Genomic DNA, 15,803 nt, shown 5'->3' on the forward strand with positions numbered 1-15,803 from the left:
GGCAGCATTCATTACTCCCAGAAGACCAGACATATGGTCATCATGAGGATGATAATTATACACCTGCTGTCTTCATGAAAGGTATACACAGTGAAGAATAGAAATCCTCAGCTGGGTTAGAAGATAAAGAAGCAGAGCGGGAGTTGTGAACAGCAAAACATTCCCAAACAACAACATGTGCTAGACTGCATTTAAATGCGAGGATGAAACTTAAATGTGTGACAGCCAATGAAGATTTTGGATTTACACAATGAGCAGATTTATTAACACATCTGGAAATGATTAGAAAAAACACTCTTGCCCATTTTGAATATCTAGATTTAATGCATCACTGGACTGTTTGAAAACAATTGTGATTCTCTGTGAAAGCTATGAAAAATGCATATACAGAAATCCTGTGTGTCCAGAATAATGATTCACATTTGATAATCGTGCCAAGACAAAAAGTAAAGTAGCCTTATGGTGAGCTGATATGGTTACAAATGTGTCACTGTAAACACCATAATGTTCAATAAGCTTCCTAATCATTATCATAATGTTATGTTTGTAATCACCTCATGAACCTCCAGTGAACCCTGAAACTGTAGGTTAAATCGAGTTGTTTAGGACCATGAGGAGCGCGGTGTTGAGTGAGGGCGTCCCTGTAGAGGAGAGCATGGGAACAGAGTAGTGTGTGGAGCGTCGTTTTCTCTCCTCGCTGATCCCAATGATGCTGCCGCTCAAGTGTTGCATGCTGAAGAGTCCAGACGCTCTGTGAGAGAGCTTTGGCCCCGATAGGATGAAGGCTCGATCTGCATTTGGAAACGAGGGGAACTGAAGATGAAGATAAGAGTGGTAATTATGAATTAGACCTGCAGGAAACATCACTGTAATGTTCATTTGTAATGTTGTACTGTTCTGCTGCTGCTGCTGCTGCTGCTCAGAAGTGGGTAACAGACTGAGCTGTGTCATTAGTCTACTCTGACCTAATTGCACTTTTTGGTATTTTATTTTACAGCAGCTCAAATATTTAATATTAATATTATTATTATATTATTATAATATTCCTAGACCAATAAGCATTCAGGGTTACATCCGTAGATTGTTGCTTTTTTTCTTCCTGCAAGGCAGGGAAGTAATTTTGAAACATGTTTGAATTCACCACCCTATTGCTATTTTTGCACCACTCTTTAAAACATGTTGACAGAGCATGTTTGAGTGGCACAGCTGACATTTCATTTGCAAAAAAAAGTGCAGCTGTTATTATTGTGTTGCCTCTGCTTTAATCACCAACATTTAATTAGCAGAGAATTCTTCCAGTTCCACCAAAACAGAAAAAAAAAACAAAAAATGTAGCTCCTGTCCTTAAGCTCTTTTTCTAAAGTAGGAGCCCTGCCTCCACCTTGCTTTTATGTTCTTTTTGAACTTCTCTCTCTTTTATGTGTCTCTGCAGTACCAAGGGGTTAGTGGCATCATCATCGTCACCATGGTTACCAGTTTTATGTTGGTGTACAACAACAGCTCTGGTGGCAGTTCATCTCCTTCAGCGGCGTCATTATTATCGTCCCACCGCTCAGATGGACCATCTACGAAAAAGCCAGAGAGACCACAGAGAGTCCCAGCGTCAACACTCGAAGGGTACACAGGTGTCATGGATCATAAGGTAAATATGCACCATCTGTACACTGGGATATGATGTCAAGAAATAAAAAAACAAAAAAACCTCTTCACCTTCCAAATAAATAAAAGATACAGGTTGCTGCAAGGCTCAAACATTCATCCGCCGCCACAGAGAGGCAGGTTAAACCTCAGCTCGGTTGTGTGTTCCAACAAAAACAATAGCAGTGTTTGGGGTGAGGGAGCAGGTTTTTGTCAGTGCATTAGGTGCCAGTGTGGAGAGGTGGGTGAGAGGGATTTGGAGGAATAGTATTGCTGGCAAGTTTTGGAAGAAGCATGTGGAGGCCAACAGTGGAGACATATGTGACAGCAGCACATAGAGACTTGGGGGGGCTTACATCAAACTGAGGATAAAAACTGCAGAAAATAAAGCAGTTGAGGTCGCTTGGTTGTGTGACATATATATTTGGGACATATGTGTGGAGCACCTAGCCCTCACAAAGGACATTGACAGTTGTGGCAGTGTTGTACAAGTTTAATACGAGCTGGACCTAATCTGTATTCTGCTGTCATCCAGGTAAAGCAGAGAGACTAGCATGTAAATGTAGAGTTCAGGTATGCACTGAAAAGGGTTTTTGATGCTTTGGGTATTGGCCTGAAAAATCCTCTCCTGTGTTGCATTGGATTATGTCCTCACAGCTGAATCTCATGTCCAGCTTTTTCAGTTCGGGTAATACTGATTCATTGATTTTTATTATATTTTTTATATTTCATTTTTATGTTTATGAAATAGTGTGCTTTTTTTGTAGCAATAACACTTAAAAAGTTTAAATTGTGTAGCAATTTATGATAATTTCAGAATCAAAACATGTTTAATTTTATTGCTCCCTGTGAGGATATAATAATATATATATCAGTTAAACACTGAACACAGAATCGGAATCTTCTGTGGTAGTACCATCTCTAAATTCTCTATATAGTTTATTCTTGATTCATAATTAATGTGTCCACCATGAAATATTTAGCACCAAAAGCACTTAAAAGAGGATAGATTTCTTCTAGAACGGCTCCTGAAGAAATCGTCGCTGTAATCTTTTGGTCGTATAAGCGCCTCAGTCGGTGTTATTGCAAAGCAGAGGCCTATCATTTAGACTCAGCGCAGTATTACAGACAGCTCATTCAGATAGATAGATGATTCAGACAGTGTCGTGTCTCTCTTTCTCACTGTCTCAGTGAGAAAGATACGCGGCGAAGCACAGCACAGTGGAAAGGACATTGCGTTGCCCAGGCAGCACTGGGCAAGAGAGGATTTAGAGGGGGGAAAAAGTGTTGGTTACAGCCAGTTCACCTTTCAGTGATTAATGATTAGTGACATGAGAGTTTGAGAATGGTGTTGGTTTGGAGAGAGGTTTGATCTGGGTGAGGCTCCTGAACTCTTACTTCTTGACTTCCATCTTGAATTCTAAGTTCAGGGCCCCTATGAAATGTTGTAACCCATCGTCAGATCCCTTGAAAGTCAATGAAAAAGAAACATTCATCTAGAGATTATTTAGAGGAATGAGAGACAGCTTCTTTTTAATCAGTCTTTCCTGGCCGTCCACCTCCTCCTTGCTGACGGCTGATTCATGAAGGATCAACACTGCGACATTTTCATGCTGCTTAGTGTCACTCTACTCCCCTCTCCCATGGGGGTTTCCAGCTCTGCTACTTCTGCTGCGGCTGCACCCTCAGACAGAGCTGGGGTAATGACTAACCAGAGCAGACCTGCCGTAGGATTGGTGGAGTGGGTGGATCAGTCTTTACTGCTCCCTTCAGGGCCATCTGAGGTCTGCTGCTGCTGTTGCTACTGGATAAAATCTTGGCTTTGACACAAGCACACACACATTCATACAGCACTGGTGCATGCATGCAGAAAACCCCATGCAAATTCCCAGACATGTTGTCAAAATTTTATGCCCCCATCAGAGCCAGAGATGCTTGAAAAAGTGAGGAGAGCTCTATCTAATGTGGCTTTTTATGGCCTGTATTAACTTATGTGCATATCTTGTCTGCATGGGCTGTGATTTCACTAAGGTGGGTGGTGGACTGTGGCTGCTTTGCTCATTTATGTCTCAGCTAAGAGGGCACGAAAGATCCAGCACACATTACTCACTGCTGCTGCTTCATGTGGCTGAGGGTTAAAGGCTAGACATTTGTGCTTTTCTTCAGCCTTCTCAGTGCTTAATGGTGATATGAAAACAGCAAAAAGCTGTGTTGAACCCCACAAATCTATACACTGCGAGATCAGATTTCAAAGATATAGTGCACTGCATTTATGTGGGATATCTTGAGAAACTGGGTAGGAGTCTCGGTGTTCATTATGTCTCTCTCCCTCTGTCTGCCTTCTGCAAAGTCTGCAGGTTTTTGTGAGATGGCCTCCTCTAGTATGTGTTTCTTTTCCTTGACGAGCTACAGTAATTAGAGCTACAGAGTTGAATAGACTCTTTCAAATACACACATACGCACACATCATTTGAGTTCGAAGGCCTAAGAAGGCAGCCGCTCCATTCTTCTGCTTCACTCCTCATTCTCTCTCCCTCTCTGATGTTTTGCCGATTCCAGTTAAAGAGATGTTGACCTTTGAAGAACTGTCAGCAGAATCAATCTACATTGGCCTTTCGACGCTCTAATCACAAAGCCTGTGTGCGAGCATGAATGTAGATTGTGTGCCTGTGCCAGTTTATGATGTACCTACTTATTATGGGCAAAACCTTTCTGTGCTCTGACAGACTTTAATGCACTCAGCCTTGGAGAAATAGGTGTCATTAGAAAGTCAGTTATGCATCCTATCCAGGCTGACACCTTTTTCTAATGTACAATTTAAGCTGTCTTATAAATTATGCATGTTAACATACACCTCACGTAATGGATGAATTTCCAGGATATGCAAATTTTAATTCTGCTCAAAGAAAGGCAGCACCTCTGTAAAAACTGTTTATATTATCCTAAAGGTGTCATTACACACCCCGAATTTTAGTCATGCTCATATACTTAAATGCCCCATTTATACCTGGTATTAAGATAAGATGTGATCGGGATCTGGATGCGTGTGCTGCTAACAAGAATACATCGTCGGAGTTGCAGCCATCAATTTCTTTCTGTCTGAGGTTGTCTGGATAAAGAAGAAGAAAACAAGCGCTTTGATTAGCTCGCCTTCATTCCCTCAAAACGAGAACAGAGGAAGTTTAGCATTGCGACTTGAATGTGTGCCACCAGGACGAGCTTAATGAGATGTCAACTGTCAGGAGGATTTCACTGCAATTAATTGGTCTCTGAGAAAAGAAAGCAGCACTGATCATTAAATCCTCAAGCCACACAACAGGTGCCACTTAATCCACCCCTGCTCTCAGTTGAGCCATTAGCCTAATTCTGTACACTTTTGGAAGTGTACAGTTACTGTTATGATAATGATCAACATCTAAATAATTTGTGTCACTGCAAGCAAATGCGGTCCTCATGTTACTCCCAACAACTGTTATATTTGACAGAATAAGGCTGGAGATATTCAACGTTTTTTCTTATTGTCAACAAATCGCATGACTCCAAAAGACCAAAGCCAACATAAATGAATCCTCCTAAAAACTGCTCCCTGTGTAGCCAAAGCCGAATATAACTTTTTCCTCTGTGACATAGCTATCCACTGATGCACTGAGTGACATGCTTCTTCTTGTAGTTTATTTGGAGTCAGTCCCACATACATCAGCCTTTCAGAGATAAATCCTCGCACTCTGCGGCTTAAAATAGTCCTTGGAGTGAACTCTTATTTTTGTTTTGTTCTTTCTTCCTCTTCTTTTCGTTTTGTTTGTGAATATATGGAAAAGTGTGTTATGTGTGGGTTGTTATATGACATAATAAAACCGAACCAAACCAGTCATCATTTTGTACAGTCACTGCAGCATTAGGTTTGCACCATGGTCATTTTTGCATCTATAAAACTATAAGCAATACATTGTGGGATTGTTGTGACTGCAGATAGTGGTGTGCATGTCTTGAACACTAGTTTATAACATTTTAATTCTAACACTCAATAAATATAGTGTATTGAAAATAGGGATTTTGGACAATGTTTTGGACAATAATACCAGGCTTATCTTTTGAATCCATGATTAACAATGACAATATCTCTGACTTATAAAGCCTTGCCAAATATTTTTTCCTGTACTCTCCACCCTTCTTAAACTCAAAGGGGTGCGGGCAGAAGCTGGTGGATTGGGGGTACAGTGGAGGTGCTGGTGCAATATTGGAGTCTGACTGATGGGGTTTGTTCTGAAAGCAATTATGATTCTGGGACCCCCTGGGAAGTATATGAACAGGATCATACTGATGAGACTGGAGTTAGTGTATGAGCGCTAATTCTTCTGCTGCATTGAATGCCAGAGCTTTCTTTTTTCTTTTTGTCTGCCTTCTGGAACACAACTCATCTCTCCAGCAATACATTTAACATGTAAAATGATGAACCACAGGAAATGCAATTAATATAGATGAAAAAATATTACAGAAGAAATTACATAGACATTAAAACTAATGGTGTTGAACTGTAGAACCCCAAACATAAGTGGTCACTCCAATTTGTCATCTCAATGACCATAGAAAAATAGTTCAGTGTTTATATTTTTCTGAAATCATTACATTTCCTGAGATTGAAATCAGATTCAGATTCAAATAAATGAATTGAATTAAATAGAAATTTAAATATCAATATTAATACATGGTATGTAAAATATTGTAACTCCATATTTAATTAAAAATAGCACAATTGATCAAATCTTTAAAATTAGACATTGTATGACATATGACATTATGGCATTATGACATTGTTTTTATAGTTTTTAGTTTTATGCCCATTTTGAATCTGACAGCAGCAACGTGTTTCAAAGAAGGTGGACTGGGTCATGTTTTCCATTCTGTTGCATCACCTCTTCCTTTAACATCCCTCTGTATGTGTCTGGGATTTGGGGAGACCGATTGCTATAATCTTGAAAGTGGAATGTTTTTTACATTCTTGCTTGATGTAGGATTTCAGCTGTACAGTCTTTCACAGGGTCATGAATCCCTCCCCATCTTAACTTCAGAAACACTCTGGGAGGCTATGTTTATACCAAGTTATGTCATTAACCTTTTGCCAGTTATCCTCATTGATTGTGAAATGTTCTCACAGGTGTTTTCTTTTAGTATTTCAAACATGTTGCTGGTATTAGATTTATGGGAGTATAATTTTAAATTAGATGTACAGAGTAGTATATGTTTCGATAGAATATAATTCATTTTTCACCAAATTTATTTCACAATTTCACAAACTGAGTTTATTCAGAATGAAAGGAATTAAAGCTACTGGGTTACTGACAAACAAGAGAATGTCATCTGTATAAAATGCAATCTCATATGAATTTCCTCTTCAGATACATGGCTCTGTTACAAGCTCAATTTCTGGAACAGAAACAGGCTCAATTATTAACATTATTTGTGTGAAAACATGCCACAAGACCTGTGTAGTTTTAATAAAGTAATCCCTGCTTTTGAGGCATCGTGAAACTCTTCCAGATAAAGATCAGAAGTCAGATGCATACTAGTCAATTACAGACGTGTTGCAGTGGCTTCTGAATTATCAAGTTTTGTATAATAATTCATAAAATGTGTCGTTAATCTGTGCGTGACCAGAGACTAAAGAGCTAGTACAGTTCTTAATCTGAGTGATACAACCCCTGATGGTCCTGAAGAATCAAGAGTTCTGCCTTGGCTGTGGAGGCCAAATCTAACACCAGAAAATCCTTCAGTTTAACAATGTTTTCTATTTTTCTGTTTGCTAATAAATTAATCTGGAGAGACATTGATCAACATGAATTGACTACTTTTTCTACTGGTTGTCGTGGAGAAATTGCTGAAAGTCAATGGCACCAGGTCAGGAGGGAAGAAAGCGTTCAGGAGCCTCTGATGTCTTATGCTGTAATACTCTTTGAAGCTTGATCAAGTAGAATCAGAGACATTCACACATACAACCAGGTATGCATATGAGTCAACTCAGGCTGGTGGTCAGATGACCACAGGAACAGGTGACGCAACCTGTATGCCACATACTGTACGCCCAAAATAGTCAAAGGGAATGCATTTACTCATGTTAGTGTTCACCTTTAACACATTCTAGTCTGGAGACACTGTTGTCTGTTCATACTAATGGAACGTCAACACTTAGTTATCTATTATGTCTGGGAGGCCAACATTGAGTTTCTTTGACCCTGGTCACCAGGCAACTGAGATGGCACCTGCACTCCTCCCGCACTCCAAACAAAGAGAGAGCGTCTTCTCCGATCTGGCTTAGTGCCGTCACCGCCTGTGATCCTGTGTACCCAAAGGATAGCAAATTCTATAACTTTGAAAAATACAAGATGGTTCATTTTTAAAAACACAGTTTGCAAAAATGATATTAAAGTCTCACACAAGCCTAACTGTGCCGTAAAACTCTTCAGGGCAGAGGCCATTCTGGATATATGAGCAGATCAAGTTGATGATGATGATGATGATCCAGTTCAGGATTTGAAAGAGAGTTAGTATCCAAATTGGCTAAAAGGAAAAGTGATGAATAATAATACTAGTAATAATCCTCATCATCCCAGTTGGGACCATAAATACCTGTTAATGTCACCAGTTTGTTGAAGAGTCTTCCAGAGGCAATGACACTTCTCGAATTTGAACAATTTGGTTTGGCTTTACAGATGATGTCTTCATGAATAAGTATGACTGTGCCTTTGGCCTTAGATTCAAATCTATTTTTATGTATCTTTTATGCATCTATCTCTATTATGAAGAGCTATTAAACAGCTAAATTACAGACATAGGTTAGACATTTATTAATCAGAAAAAAGAAAAAAGCTTTCAGCACCACTAATAATACCAAGACAACTCCTGCAGAATAAGTAAAGCTGTAATGGAGGACAGAGTGTCATACTGTAGTGTCCCTAATATTCCAAGAGATGGCAAAAGAAGTTATATTAAACCACTACATGGTTGCTCATCGATCATCCAAAATCAGTCCAAACAAGGTCTAATTTAAATGTCAATTCAAAGTGAAACAAATATCAAATAAACTGTTCATTATTAGTGTTATATACAAATACCATGAAGGTGTTAAGGCAAATGCTTAAATAATAAAAAGGAGTTAAAGGAAAATATTATTCACCAGTATTGGTTGGTTGGTGGGGCTGCACATCTTCAAATTACCATTGACACTCTCCACAGCTCTCTTTAATCCAGCCGACATCACTGCAAGGTTGAACTTTATTGCATTTTTTTGGATCATGTTTATCCAGAAAAAAGTATTGCTTACAAGGTCATGCATTATTGATCAAAGTAGACAGCCTTCTGTCCTCATGATAACGTGCAGACTGTGAGTGAGTGTGTGTGTATGGGAGTCAGCAAGTGTTCAGGCACTAATTGGCTCACAAATTAACGGACCACTGTGTTCATTCAAGGTTGATTACGGATAGAAATCTACCTGTAATATGCAACACATTACATTCCATTAATTTATTTATTTATTCATTCGGTACACCGTGGGTTGCCTCTTCAGCTGCCAGACAGCTGAAATATTCTCTATCTGATTCTGAAAGCCCCTCTCAATGTGATACATGGTCTGTAAGTGGCTATTTCCAAGCATCATCAAGCTGTCAGAAGCTCGGGGAGCTGGGACTGGAGCTTCAACATCACTGTCAAGGACACTTTTATTATTTCACAAGCACTTTAAACTCCACTGGCCATGCAACCTTCAATTGCCTTTTACTATTTTAACACATTCCCTGATTTTCAAAATAATTAAAAGTTGATTGGGAGTAATTGCATGGACAACCTGTTGTATGTAGAAGAAGAGGAAACAGCTAAAATGACTGATTTTTCCCAGCGAAGGCGGCGATGAGGTGGATGTGCAGTGAAATGTGTAATTCGCTCTAGCCTACCTGTTATTGACGAAGGGGGTCTGCGTACAGAGAGTGCAAACACACTCCAACGGGATATGGTTTGTTTTAGGGAATGAAAATACCTATTCCTCAATGCATAGAGACTGTGTGCGTGTGTGTGTGTGTGTGTGTGTGTGTGTGTGTGTGTGTGTGTGTGTGTGTGTGCGTGTGTGAGAGAGGATTACAACTGGATTTAGACAGTTTCCAGACAGTTGCAGACTGGCCAGAGAAACGTGATTGTATTACATATCTACCGCTACATCGAGCACTGCAAAAAAGATTTAAGGACATCCACGGACACCACGCACACACCCCTACCTATACACCCACATACAGATGCAGAACCACACAGACACACACACACATAGACGAGACAATCATTCAGTGTGGGGTCACAGAGATAGTGGAAGAGTATTATAAATATAGCAGCACAGCCTGTGGTGCTGGTAATATCACCTGTATGCACACACACACACACACACACACACAGATGAGCACACACATTTCCACCTCAGAACCTGATGGAGTGTGAAGCTCAGAGCACAGTTCAGAATGCCAATGTAGCTCCCTATTAAGGTTGGGAATAATTCATGTGAAGTGTCTCTGGGTTTTTGCTATTGGATCATTCAATCCAAGCTTGCCTTTTCCTACTTTGAAAACCAGGTTGGACACAACAACATGAATCACAGGTCAATATAATGCGAAAAAGTACAACAGCCCTGCAATACATGCTACCTATTCAAAGTTGACACGAATGATCTTCTGAGTGAACTTGATTTTACATAAGGGAACATGTTTTGACCACTACTGTACGTGCATTTCTTGTTTTATACAGGAGAATGTTGCTCATGATTTTGCTACAGAATCGAAACACTCCACAGTTCTGCTCTGTTGTCATCCATAATAATCTGCAGTATATTTGAATAATGAGCTACCTGACAGAACAGCCCATCTCCAGTCTGTTCGATTCAGTGCCGGTTACACTTTATTCTAATCCTATTTCGGTTATTGTGTTTGTGCTTGATGAACAAATACATAAACCTGAGAATATAAATCTAAAAATCCAAAGTTTTGGCTTCTTTATCAGAGATGCTTTATATCAAGCTTGAGGAACGTGTCCTTGTCATCTCATTGTGCAGACTGTGCTAAACACTTTCATGCCCATTGCTTTTTTCCTCTTGGCAGCCAGATTTTAAGGTCAAACCAAAGATCCCTGCAAAGAACACTTGACCTTGACGGCTACAGTTTGCAGATTCATCCCTTTTTGCCTGTTGCTACTTTGTCTTTCATGGGTGGACTTCTAGCTATTGTCAGTCTTTGTGATTTTTCCTTGACCACCACCATGAGGTCGACATAAGTGAAATATGTCAACAACTATTAGATGGACTTCCAAGTGTTGCATACGTATAGCTTTAGTAACCCCTTAACATTTCCTTTAGTAATAAGACTAGACTCTTGATTAAAATGAATTTTTCTGAAACTACAATTATCTCTGACCTTTAACCTTTCACCTCTGCAGCCCCTGAAGATGCACTGTAGGACTTGTGCCCTGGTGACGAGCTCCGGTCAGCTAACTGGAAGCAAGAGAGGTGGAGAAATCGACCGCTCTGAATGTGTAATCCGTATGAATGATGCTCCCAGCATAGGCTATCAGCAGGATGTTGGCCAGCGCACAAGCCTACGTGTTGTAGCTCACTCCAGCCTGCAGAGGGTGCTGCGGAGCCGACAGGAGCTGTTTAATGCAAGCCAGGACACAGTGTTCATCTTCTGGGGACCCAGCAGCTGCATGAGACGGGATGGAAAAGGCAACGTTTACAACAACCTCAGGCTGTTAAACCAGCTTCTGCCCAAACTTAAAGTCTACATCATTTCCCGGATCAAAATGCTGAAGTTTGATGAACTATTTAAAAAAGAAACAGGGATTGATAGGTAAATGTTCACAGAATCACTGTTTTGTTTTGGTGTGACCTGAAAAAATGTCTTTAGCTTATGATTTGCCCATAAGAGCTCTAAACACTCATTATTAATAGGATTTAGATTACAACTTGTCTGTTATGTCTGGAAGCATATTTAGGGATTGCAAAGTAATTTCTTATGTAGTGCTACTGTAAGACATTTACAGAAGTGGCTCAACATCAGAAAGAAACACAATTCTGTGTCATTTGGATTCTACCAGAAGTGTTAGGTTTACCCACTCATTACAAGCAGAAAACAATATGGTGAGTAAGCACAAATCAGTATCTTGGAGTGGGAACCTACAAATTATTTATTCAAAGTGACAAATTAAAAACTAAGGCCTCAAATGAGACAGACAGAACACAGATAAATAACACTCTCACGACAGATAAAAATGCTGTGTAGTATCTGAACCTCTATTATGAAGAAGTGATGATGGGAAGTGGCTGGATGCTGCTGCTGCTCTGTTTGGCAGCTTTAGGATGTTTATGCAACTAAGTACTACAGCTGCCAAGCTATTCTCACTTTAACGGGAAATTTGCTTTGGTACACAGCCTTTCATAAATATGTTTTTTTGTTTTTTTATCAGAGTAAGCAGCCAATATTATTTTCCCAAATATTATAATTGTATCAGGTTTTTGTGGCACAGGCACAACCTACACAAAGACCACAGCACATCTCATACATTAATAGTACATTATAAATGTATAATAGCACACTGCAGAAACTGTTCTCCTATTTAGAGAGGTACTGTGGCTTTTGCGTTTTACATTTTCAGAGGAAATTTCAGTCATTAGTGTGGAAAAAAACGGAACGAATCTCATCAACATAAATATAAAGGGAACTGGCTTACAATAACACTTTCATATGAGGTACCTGCAGAAAAAAGGCTGACTGAATACGAGCTTACAAAATAAGAGGCAAAAAGATAAAGACACACGTCAATCCAGCCATTCATAAACTCATTTGCATGTGAACAGTAAACCAACGGGAAGATAAGAGGATGTTTCTTTTGAATGTAGAATCACTTCAGCCTTCAGCCTCAGAATAATTGTATTTCTCATGGATATTTCCTTTAATGTCGTGTACAAGGCATAAAAAGAGGCTCTCTTCAGTCTGTCTTCATCTGTATCTCTGAAAAGATGATTGATCAGATCAAATCTAGAATTACATTTCATGACAATAATCTCTCTAAAAGTCACATCTGGGCTAGTACTCTTAATAACACTGCATGAGTATGGATTCACTAAAAATGATGACCTTGTTGTGTCTTTCAGGAAGAGTTCCAACTCCTGGCTGAGTACCGGCTGGTTCACCATGGCCATAGCCCTGGAGCTGTGTGAAAGGACCAACGTGTTTGGCATGGTGCCACCTGATTTCTGCAGGTAGAATCAAATCAGTTTAATCCAACAATAGGTGCTTAGAGCAATTTTATGCAACTTTACACAAGTGGGAAGCTGGAGATAACACAATACCATGACTGTGTGCTATTAGTAAACCACACACGTTATTTATGTGCTTACCAGGCCAGTCTGTTGTTTAGAACTAAGGGATGTGATCAAATTTTGTTAATTTATTTAAGTTTATAAAGTAAGCTTTCTGCTTATATTATACTATATTGTGTGTACAATTTAATGCTATCTAGCAGTGTAGTTGCTGATTGCAACTCCATCGCCTCACCCTCTCCCTCCTAGCAATAAGGACAACGATGACCATGAAAGTTATTTGTTTATTACCATCTCCAGTAGATGTCTTTAGTTTCCTTTTAGGCCTGTGTTTACCTCCAACAGGCAAATATCTGGAACTTTAACTGCTAAATTTAACTCCTTTGTTCATCAGGTAGTCGATAATTAAATTAATATCATTCAATCATTAAAAGAATCTGTGTAGCAGAGTTAAGGCAGGGTGTAGTCTGGAGATGTTTCGCAGATAGAAAAAGGCAGTGTTTCACTATTGCTGAATTTGAAGTAGTTCTTTGTCACCCATATCTGTAGATCATGGATAAAAGAGGGTACAGGAGGGGATAGTGGAAGTGGGGTTAATGGACACGAAGAGCTGTGTAAATACTATAGATGTTGCCAAGAAGAGAGGAGGTAGATAATGAGCAATAGGGGCACCACCACTGAACTCTGTGGAACTCCATGAAGCTTTCTAACCAGTAATTATGTATCCATTTACATTGTAGGAGGCAAAACTCCAGTGTTAATGGGATATAATATAATAAGTCTATAAAGACTGTGGTGAGGCCAAGATAAGTAGAGAGAGAGAGTTGACCAGAATCAGCTGCAAGGCCATTAATGATCTTAACTGGGGCTGTTTCCATGCTACGTTTGAGGTGGAAACCTGATTGTAAAACATAAATCCAAATTATTTTGCTGTTTTGTATGTTCTTAAGAAGTATGGCAAATAGATTTTATAAGTGAAAGCTCAGACTTCATAAGTTGCAATATATGGTAATCTTTTTTAAAGTGTTTACATGATTTAAACCACATCAAAGGCATATCATGTCCTTGACTTTTCAGGTCAAAAATATTTTATGATTTCCAACTAAAAGCATTAGAAGTTTTAATGAAATGAAAAAAGAAGATTTCACCTTGTTAATTATTATTTCAGCCTTCAGTGTGACTCACAACTTCCATCCAAAAGCCTTTAACTCTTAAATTTCACATACACCTTTGAGCAGACACTCTCTGTAACATCGTGTTTCACCTGTTAAATTATACATCCAAGACACCATCGACATTATCCCCAGGCCTTAAATTTAAATGTCACTTTCTGTTTGTCACTTCTGGGACAAACAGTGCATGAAGTGCATGGGTCGCTCTCTTCTGTTGCAGCTCCACTCCATGTTTTACTGTGTGCTGACAAAATGGGTGTACTTCTACATAAAAATCTTGTTGAGTACATCTTTAATGGTGTCTTCAGCTTGTAATGATAATATAACATTTACACCCTGCAGTGACAATTTCAAGTGTCTTTCACTGCTATGCAGTAAGGCTGGTGAATGACTGTGATTTCAGCACCGGTGGAAACGTTCATGTTGACATTTTACAATAAAAATGACATCTTTCACTGAATAGGTACAAAGCACAGCTATTTAATGTACCTACTTAACAATCAGGTTAACTGGAAATAGAGGAATCACTTAGCGAATGTTCTCAATTGAATCGACAAGGACACAAAGGACGGTTTGACACATTTGGATATTCATAGAGAAATTCGGTCCAGATTGAAGTGACACTCATGTGGCTGAATCTTCCACTAGAGCTATGTGTGACTGCAAGTATCAGAGGAATAAGGTTGTTGATGATGAACACAACTTTGAGCTCAGATTCTTCTCATCTTTCAGTTTGTCTTTGTTGCTGTCCCCTTTTTTTACCCCCTGTGACTTACTTCCTCTCCCCCAACTCTCATCTCTTAATTATCACTGTTTCCACATCACTCCCTCATAGCTTGACTTTCATACCTTTTTCATGTTTTACTCCTCTCTCTTCTCCTCTCCTTGGCTCCCGTGTAGATCCTCCTCCCATCCCTCTGTGCCGTATCATTACTATGAACCCTCTGGGCCCAGTGAGTGCTCCATGTATCTCTCCCACGAGAGGAGTCGACGAGGAAGCCATCATCGCTTCATCACAGAGAAGATGGTGTTTGCAAACTGGGCTCGAACTCTCAATATCCACTTTTACCGGCCAGACTGGAAACCCGGTGCAGCCATCACCATCATGAACAGCTCATACACTTCAGTTCCAGCTGGATCCTGAGAAATCCCTCCAGAGACGATCTCCAGAAGTGTACAATATGTGTGTGGACAGTTTCCAGTGTGTAGCTTCTCTCTGCGGCTAAAATGAATGCATAGGACAGAACAAGCAACTGCTGTGGCTGTTAGCCTACTGCCTAAGCTGCTTGGCAAAAGCGGAATCATTGCATAATAGCAGTACAAAGCCTCAACAATGTTTTGGAAGTGTAACTAATAATAGGATGAATTTCATACTGGAATCAAAGCCATGGAGCTTGGCTCAAATCTGTTTTTTTACAGAGCCACTTTAATAACACTTGAGTTGGAGACAGGCAATGAGACAGTACAACACTGCAGTAACAGCAGTATGATTGGTTCATTTTCATAAAACTAAATACAGATTCATTGAGGACACACATTAAGGTCATGGTCCTCATTATTTCTGAGAATGTGACACTTTCATTGACCTGAGTAGGAGTGTGTACTTGACACAACAATTAAACATAGTGTGCTGATTGTGATACTTTTAG

At 39.6% G+C, this 15,803-nt stretch overlaps 1 protein-coding gene across 1 annotated transcript; it reads left to right on the top strand.

Annotated features, from left to right (window-relative positions):
* Nucleotides 1-637: 637 nt before the first annotated feature.
* On the top strand, nucleotides 638-15,563 carry st6galnac5b (ST6 (alpha-N-acetyl-neuraminyl-2,3-beta-galactosyl-1,3)-N-acetylgalactosaminide alpha-2,6-sialyltransferase 5b). Its single transcript, XM_027289920.1, has 5 exons — nucleotides 638-834; nucleotides 1,433-1,642; nucleotides 11,101-11,510; nucleotides 12,815-12,922; nucleotides 15,055-15,563. Exons 1-5 carry the CDS (start codon nucleotides 820-822, stop codon nucleotides 15,296-15,298), a joined length of 987 nt encoding a protein of 328 aa, XP_027145721.1. The 5' UTR covers nucleotides 638-819; the 3' UTR covers nucleotides 15,299-15,563.
* The last annotated feature ends 240 nt before the right edge of the window (nucleotides 15,564-15,803 follow it).

This window comes from Larimichthys crocea, chromosome XVII (assembly GCF_000972845.2).
Source record: "Larimichthys crocea isolate SSNF chromosome XVII, L_crocea_2.0, whole genome shotgun sequence".
Lineage (NCBI taxonomy): Eukaryota > Metazoa > Chordata > Actinopteri > Sciaenidae > Larimichthys > Larimichthys crocea.

Coding starts and splice junctions, on each gene's coding strand:
- st6galnac5b (XM_027289920.1), top strand. Junction 11,511..12,814: donor AAAGAAACAGGGATTGATAG/GTAAATGTTCAC, acceptor TGTGTCTTTCAG/GAAGAGTTCCAACTCCTGGC. Junction 12,923..15,054: donor GTGCCACCTGATTTCTGCAG/GTAGAATCAAAT, acceptor GCTCCCGTGTAG/ATCCTCCTCCCATCCCTCTG.